Source organism: Lycium ferocissimum, chromosome 10 (genome assembly GCF_029784015.1).
Source record: "Lycium ferocissimum isolate CSIRO_LF1 chromosome 10, AGI_CSIRO_Lferr_CH_V1, whole genome shotgun sequence".
Lineage (NCBI taxonomy): Eukaryota > Viridiplantae > Streptophyta > Magnoliopsida > Solanales > Solanaceae > Lycium > Lycium ferocissimum.
Window position 1 is genome coordinate 34,897,665 of NC_081351.1, and position 8,219 is coordinate 34,905,883.

General features: G+C 34.7%; 1 protein-coding gene across 3 annotated transcripts; it reads left to right on the forward strand.

Annotated features, from left to right (window-relative positions):
- Nucleotides 1–264: 264 nt before the first annotated feature.
- Nucleotides 265–7,677, forward strand: LOC132035363 (vesicle-fusing ATPase-like). 3 transcript variants are annotated; one of them, XM_059425619.1, is made up of 14 exons: nucleotides 265–720; nucleotides 1,665–1,754; nucleotides 2,355–2,410; nucleotides 4,245–4,400; nucleotides 4,545–4,692; nucleotides 4,904–4,996; nucleotides 5,218–5,375; nucleotides 5,455–5,554; nucleotides 5,630–5,729; nucleotides 6,308–6,363; nucleotides 6,472–6,525; nucleotides 6,634–6,716; nucleotides 6,903–7,036; nucleotides 7,131–7,677. In XM_059425619.1, the coding sequence occupies exons 2-14, from the start codon at nucleotides 1,752–1,754 to the stop codon at nucleotides 7,316–7,318; spliced, it is 1,329 nt and encodes a 442-aa protein (XP_059281602.1). In that variant the 5' UTR covers nucleotides 265–720; nucleotides 1,665–1,751; the 3' UTR covers nucleotides 7,319–7,677. The 3 variants fall into 3 exon arrangements, with proteins under 3 accessions (XP_059281602.1, XP_059281601.1, XP_059281600.1); XM_059425618.1 differs by having other exon boundaries at nucleotides 269–720; nucleotides 1,703–1,754; nucleotides 5,449–5,554; nucleotides 7,131–7,675; XM_059425617.1 differs by having other exon boundaries at nucleotides 270–720; nucleotides 5,449–5,554; nucleotides 7,131–7,675.
- The last annotated feature ends 542 nt before the right edge of the window (nucleotides 7,678–8,219 follow it).

Genomic DNA, 8,219 nt, shown 5'->3' on the forward strand with positions numbered 1-8,219 from the left:
CGACGTTGTGTATAAGCATGGACGGAGAGTATAGCTTACTGTTCAGCCTAACAACTTTGGTCTAAACCCTATATTTATCTTAAGAGAATATACATAATTTATTAATTTAGAACCCAATAACTTAAAAGGACTAAAATTCCACACCCACAAGCTTCAAATTCTTATTCCGCCTTTGATTATCGTAGGAAAACGGAAAAGTTTTGAAACTCGTTGCTAAGCATGTGATAACATTTTGTGTGGTTATAAAAACTTCTTATTAAAAGTAAAATACAAAGTCTAAGGTTAAATATTTATGAATGTAAAAATGTGTCATTCGATCTGAAAACGGATTAATAAGAAAATCACATCACATAAAATAGAACATATAGAGTATATAATATATATAGACAGAAGAGAGAGAGAGAAAGATAAATACATAATTACCTATTTTTAGAGGGGTTTTAATTTAAAGATTTAGATGAAAATTAATGAGTGGTATCTTAAGTATTGCCGTGGAATATTTTTTGACATGACGTTGTTTAATTTGCTTTAATGAAAATTCTGCAAATTACTAGTACCTAGATTCACAAAAGGACTAGGAAGCAGCAAAATAAGGAAGAAGTTGCGTGCAAACTGGTATCTCCAGTATTTATAGGTACCCTTTAGACCTAAAAGAAACTGACTAGCACTGGCAAGTATCTGATAGCAGCAAACAGAAAAACCTTCGTACTTGGTGTCCAGGTGCGTGTTTGATTCTTGTTTTTCCCTAACAATTCATGTGTAATTTTTTTTTTTTTTCAAAACTCTTAAAAAATGGTAAAACTAACCATACTTTCTCCAGTTTTCCCCTTGTATTTTTTAACCAGTCAGATGATCACGACTTTTAAATTATTTTAACGTTAATTGTCTGTCTTTGTGTTTACTATTGCTAAATGTTTTTTTCAAAGGTGGTGCATTCTTTTTCATGTGGAATTGCTCTAGTGATTTATCCTTTTTAAAAGGGGACTTAATTGTAGAATGTGGTGGGGAAGCTTTAATTTGTTTTCAGTATAGAGATTGCGTGAATTTATTTAGTTAGAATTGCTTTCTATTTAAATTTTTTTGTCGTCGTAAGGGATTATAGGATGTCTTTTTTGTTTTATCTAAATAAAAAAAAGTAATAAAACATTATAATGACCTTAAGGGGATTATAGAATGTTCTGAAAACGAGCTTACGTTGATAGAAATATCAGAAGTTACTTTTGTAAACAATTCTGCATTCAGGGGCCGGTGCTATGTTAGTGGCAGTGGCGCGATGTCAGTAATTGAAAAAAATGAATAAATTAATAGAGATCACTACAACATAAGTGGTGTCATTTTTTATATTATACCCAACATTTTTATCTTGCTTATTATCTATGCATACATATTTAGAAAACGATTGGACGAAGCGTATCACGTGACACCGCTTGGTACAAGAAGCGGTAAGAAATATACAATTGTGGTCTTCTGTGTTGCATTTTATATGCTCTCTTTATAAAAAGGGGACAACTTTGTTATCCATGAACTATGATCACAGTTTTTTAAGTTCGCCTCGTTCAATCACAACTATATATGAATTGGACAGGATCTGAATCCGTCATATTTATTGAGCAACACTATATATAGCTTTAACAAATCGTTCTCTCAATGGGAAAAAAATGTAGGCTGAAATTCTTCTTCCTACTTGAATCAAATCATTCAGTTTCTTGTGACGCTCAGTGCTGCATCCTCAACGTACACTAGAAGCAAAGATGGTAAGTGCTTTAATGCATTCGCTGTTTATACAATACCTTTTCGTTTAGGTTGCTTCGATCATAGAGGTTGATACTTGATACCCATGCTTAAGATTGAGAGACACCTTCTATTAATTTTCAGCTAGAAGGCGGACGTTTTTGGGTGACAGCTTCTTTGGTATGCACATAGTAGAAGTCATTTTACTTAGAATATGTTTTGGTAGTCACAAACATGAAAAAAATTCTTTCACTTGAAATTCGAATATTTGATCGATGAAGTATCTTCGGGCTTTATTAGCTGAGATGCTCAATGCAATAGTTGTGAGCAGTGATTTTGTAATACTTTAAAATACCATTTTCCTTTGAATTTTACATGATTAACCTTTCTATTTCAAACATCAATATAACGCAGAGCTCTATGGTTCCACCTCAGAATCAGCAATGTTCTTTTACTAGCTAACACACTGAAGCTTTAGGTTTTGATTCAACTTGTTATTTTATGGTTTTTTTAGTCATATACTGTAACTATATATTGTAAGATTTCTTATTTTCACTGAAACTTGATTTCTCCTTTTTTCCTTCCCTTTTCTCCCTTTATAAATCTGTATGTTGTATGTGCAGGCTACTCTGCAGATTGCATACCATACAAAGGAACGTCAGTGTTGGCTTCTAAAGTTGTAAGCTTTTGAGATTTCTCCTTCCAGCTCCCTCCCTACAGCCGGAGGGAAGACAAGAATATTGATTCAAACTATATTTGCTCCACAGTTTGTATTAGAGCTAATGGTCAAAAACACACCTGATGAGCAGGGGCGATTTTAGGTACTAAAATTGGGACACGTGAACACATGGTCTCTCCATAAAATTAGATATTTTATGTATATGTTTTCTAAAATTAGTATAATACTATCTGTTGGAACTCATACTACAAAAAGGTTAAATGGTGCACTTGGTTGAAGGTTGAGTTATTTACCTAGAAGACTAGGGATCAAGTCCACTTAACATATTCCAGAAATTCTAGATTCGCCTCTGCCTGATGGTGATAGTTCAGGTAGTAAAATGGAACAACAGATAGTTGGGGTGTGAAATTCACGAAAAAGTGATAGTGAAGGTGTGTTTTTGACCATTATCTCTTTGTATTATTTTGTTGTCTTGAACTAATAATTATTGTTGGTGAATATACCGATAAATTACAATAATTACAGTTGAAAACCAAAATGAAAAATAAAGAACAAAGTACATAAATATTCTTCAGGCTGAGGCGCGGATATCTCGCTCTCTTTAAGGAGATTCAAGCCCACTGCGGCATAATCTTCACCGGTCCAGCAGTACAACTCTGACTTGTCCCCTCCAGGATACAACAGTCCGTCAACGTCGTGTGACTCAAACAACTCCGGACTAGTTGAAGAGTCCAAAGCTCCACCATAAGAACACCTTCCTTCAACATAAAAAATACTCTCTTTTATCTTCACTTTTTCAAGAACTCTCCAATATTTTTCATCTATCTCAAGGTTAGGATGACTAACTATTTATAGTTAACAAAATCATCCTTGAATTGAATAGGATAAGACTGGGGTAGTAATGTGAGTATAATGGGAGAATATAATTATGGCTTAGAGGTTACATAAGTTACAATACATAAAGGGGAAGAATGTGAGTAAGTTAATGTGATAATGGGGAAAGAAGTTTCAAGACAAACAATGTCCACATTCAGCCAAGTACTGAACGTGGGAAATGGAGCATTTCATACACTTTCAATATGACATTAAAGTGCCACAAATTCCATGTCATTTATAATATTAAAATGCTCCAAAAAGAACAACAATTATCTTAGATCTTAAGGTGTGCAATTGTCTAGTATACTGCATATCAAGATTTTGACCTCATGAGCACTGTAGTCTTACTGTTTGGTAAACTAGTGTTACATGACTTAATTCCTCGTGGTGTCGAATTCCACAGATGACGTGATGTCCTCATAGTTCAGAAAGAATAATGAATCCTTTGTTTCATCAGAAAGAAATTGAAGGCAGACTGACTTTCATATGCTTTAATTTGCTTAGGCCCCTTGGTCCCTTGACTGTTGCAAAAGACTGGGATGAGAAACATTTCGATGTTGCTTTCTGTTTTTATTACTTACCCCTTTGAAAAAAAAACTGGGATGAGAAACGAGGAGCTGCACCGGAGAGGACTATTGAAAATAAACCTGCACCAGCCTGAAAAGTAAATGGCGTTACACTGAACTAAAGCAACGCTAAAAAATGCCAGAGCTTTAAGAGAAAACGAGCAGTCTGTTCAACAACTTCAGTTTGGAAGATTAGAAGTTACAATTGCTCTCGATGACTAATTAGTTCTCATCCGTACAGAGAATGAACAAACTGGCTTTTTTACTACATCCATGCTTCTGTGTTTTTGAATGGAAGTAGAAATTAAAAGGTTAATTTTATGAATTTAGTTAGTGCAGCACATATGTACTAGAAGAGGGTGGAATCTTACTAACGATCCTTCCTCTTTCAGGTCCTTTCTCGGACGACCATTTATCTTAGCATATCAAAGGTGCATAGCGTTGAAGAAGGCTATGAAATCTAAGCTTGCCCGTGCTGGTAGTCAGACGGCAAGTGCAGAGACTATGTACATTCAGAAGACAAAATTGCAGGAAGCCACTGTGGAAAGGTAAATCATAAACCATTAACCATGACTATCCCAGATCTCCCAAATGCTATATATGAACTGAGACTATAGTTTAAGGATTTTCCAAGTAACAATTTATGTTTAGGAAAGCAAAATAAGCTCAAATTGTCGCCTGACTTTTTGCAGTAGGACAATTGAAAACTGGAATTGTTTAAAATGTTTTTTGAGGTTCACTAAACCTGAAGATTTTGGAGAAGACACTATAGAATCGATTACCGAATTCGAAGTACCGAAGCGCAGGAAATGGCATATCTTCAACAAAAAGAATACTGAGGTAAATTTTATAAATTATAATTACGCTTATTTTTTTCCAATTTTCAGTTTCAAAGCCCTTAAAAATTTGGCAAAAGCCTGTGCTTGGAGGATAAGGTTTCGAGCTAAAAGTGCCTTTTCCATGTAACATTATGAAAAGAATTTTGGCAGGTTCGTAAATAAACTTTTAAGAGTTTTATTTAAAAATATGGAGTCATTCACTTTTTTGCTAGGTCCATGGACAACAAAAAGTGAAGAAAGAACTTTTGAGGAGAGATTTCAGAATGGAGGAGCTTGAAGCAGAAATCCCATCCTTGCGATTTGAGGTAAACTATAAATTATGATTACGCTTCTTTCGCCACTTTTCTATTCATGGAACATTTTCAGAGCTTTTGAAAATTTCGCAAAGCTTGTACTTGGAGGATAAAGGTTTTAACTAAAAGTGCCTAACCACTTAAAATTAAGAAAGGAATTTCAGCAGGTTCCTAAATCAAATTCCAGTTGTTAATGTATTTAAAGTGTATGGAGTGATTCACTTTTTTGCTAGGCTCGTGGTCAAAAAGAAGTTCTAAGGAAAGATTTCAATATGGAGGAGTTTGAAGCAGAAATGACATCCTTGGGATATGGGGGGCTTAACGAGCAATTCAAAGATGCCATTTTGAAATTAGTTGTTCCTCGTAGCTTACCTCGGGCTTTATCAAGAGAGTAAGCATTTTTATCAAATTATATTTAAACTTGCTAGCTTACTATCAAATGTTTGATGGTTGTTTTAATGAAGGATTAGGCTCCAACCTATAAAAGGCTTGATCATTCACGGACCACCTGGCACAGGAAAAACATTGGTTGCAAGACGCTTATCGGAAATTCTCAATGCAAAATTAAAGGTTGTAATTTTAAGGATGGTCCTTTATTTTGTTTTTTCATTACTTTCTTCTATACTTCTTTTATTTTTTTTCTAGGTTGTGAGAGGGCCGGAGATCATAGGCACTCTCGTAGGATCAGGTGAAAAGAATCTGAGAGATGTCTTTGCTCCATCGATTAAAGATTTTGAGCAAATGGGTAAGAATATGATGACCCCTGTGTCTAGTTTTTCCTCCTCCTTGCTTTTCTCGTTTTTCCTCCTCCTTGCTTTTCTCTAACTCTGAAAAGTTAGATGTTGGGTTCTACAATAGGAAATTTTTTCCGTACTTCTTTAATTGTTTTTGTTTCTAGCTAATGTAAATTGTATGATCCAACTATTGTTTGTTCAAGTGCATCTGTGTCTCCCAACTAGGCAAATAGGTGGCAGTTGTAGAGCTAATATCGCAGCAGTCTTTAAAGTGATGTTAGAGAATATAGGTAAGATAATTTATTTATTTTTGATAAGGTAAGGTAAAATCCATCCCTAACATATCTGGTTTTGATTATTTCCTTCCAAAGTGACCCCATTTTCATTGAATCTCCACAACCATTTAAACAACAAACTCTAGGTATGAAATGAAATGAAGAGGCTGCATAGGTCGCCAAGTATCACACTGAAAATACATTTTTCTTGTTATTAAGTTTTACTGTCTCTCAAGGTAAGATATATAATGCTTATGCTGTTCCTTAGATAGTAGATATGTTTGGTTATTTGATGATATGATTTGCTTCATTAGGTGAAGAAAGTCCTGTTCACGTAATAATTTTTGAAGAAATTGATGCCATTGCAGGGGTAAGCATTTCCTAGTTGCTTTGCTTGATTTTTTTTTTTTTTTTTTTTTGGGTGTGTGTGCACGCTTATTTTTAGTGTTTTAACTCAAAGTTTTGCTATTGACATCAGAAAAGAGGAGCAAACTCGGCAACTGATAGGATAGTGAGCCAACTGTCAACATTGGTCTGCTTCAAAACCCTCTATGCCTTTCACCTCCCCCGATTGTGTGAACTACTTTTGCTTCCTAAGTTATTTATATATGACTATCTAATGGTGGTTTGACGAAACTAGGTTGATGGCGTTCGTAGACAAACGAATCTGTTGCTTGTGGGGACGACTAGTAGGATTGAATTGATTGATGATGGCTTGTTGAGGTACTCATTTCTCCAACGATCTCTCTTAATTAGGTTAATTTGCTATTCATATTTTATTCCGAATAGTCTGAACTCTAAAGTGGAAAGTAAAATAGCTTTGGCCAATTTACCTAGCCCCTCTGTGTGTGTATATATATATATATATTCAAATATATTTTCAGTTGACATATCTTGGCGTGATTGTAGACCAGGGCGATTTGAATTGCGCTTGCGAATAGATCTACCAGATGAAGATGAACGGTTGAAGATTCTGCAAATCAACTCAAAAAGGATGCAGAGAAGGATCTTTTTCGATACTGACATAGACCTTTCAGCCGTAGGTTAGTTCCATAAGATGTATCATTATTTTTGTGTCCTAAGATTTGGGAACTATGAATATTTTAAGTCTAGATACTGAATTAACTTTTGATGTAGCTTCTGCAACACAAGGATTTACTAGAGTCGATCTCGAGGGTCTGTTACAGACAGCATTTGAAAACGCATTGTTTCGTGGTTTTCAAGGACGTATGTTCAAGGTAGAGGGTATTCAAATTAAGAAGGTGGACATTCAAATGGCCCTTAAAAATTTTGGTAAAGAGTCTTTAGTAAAGACCTTTGAATAGGTAAATCATCCTCTGTATGCGTATGTAGTAGACATAAATTGGTTTTTCTGCGCATAAGACACTGCAGGAGGTCCTGGATTACTTTTTCAAGATGATTTTGTTTTAGAATCTGCAATATTAGCTACTCTTCGAATTTGGGCAGGGGCGGAGCTAGCATAGGACTCGCGGGTTCGGCCGAACCCAGTAACTTTGGTCTAAATCTTATATCTGTCTTGAAAAAATTATTGAGTATGTATAAATTGTTAATTTAGAACCCAATAACTTAAACGAATTAGAAACAAGCTTCGAATCTTAGCTCCGCCTCTGAGTTTGGGTCATGCGAGCAGCACAACAATATTATATGATAAGTAAGTCCGTGAGAAATGTATAATTTAAAATGTTTGTTTAATGTGATTTTGTCCTCTTCTTACTGATTAATCAAAGACATCCAATAGCATTCCTATTTTTCAAATTGATACTTTACTATCATAAGACTCTTCTAAAATGAGTTCTGTCTGCTCAATATGTTTATTTGCAAAAGAAGTGCTATGGGCTGAAAGTAGTCATTCACTAAAGTTGGAGTCCATGCAGTACTCTTATACTGTTTTTAGCTTACATTTCTTTTGGATTTCAAGTTTTAAGTTTCTATACTCCACGACTTCATTATGTTTTAAATTTAGATGACCCTATTTTTTTATTTTGTTTTGCACTGCTACTCAGATTCCGTGCGCTGCCCATGATGCATATTGTTATTCATCTTGTTTACATTAGTGATTTCTCTGGTTTCACTTGGTAAGGTTTACTATTTTACTGCAAAACAAGTTATATTTTGCTGTCATCCTTCATCTATTATCTATCATGATATCATATATATTCTATGTTCAAACTCAATCAAATCTTTTATAGCTCATTAATTCACCAT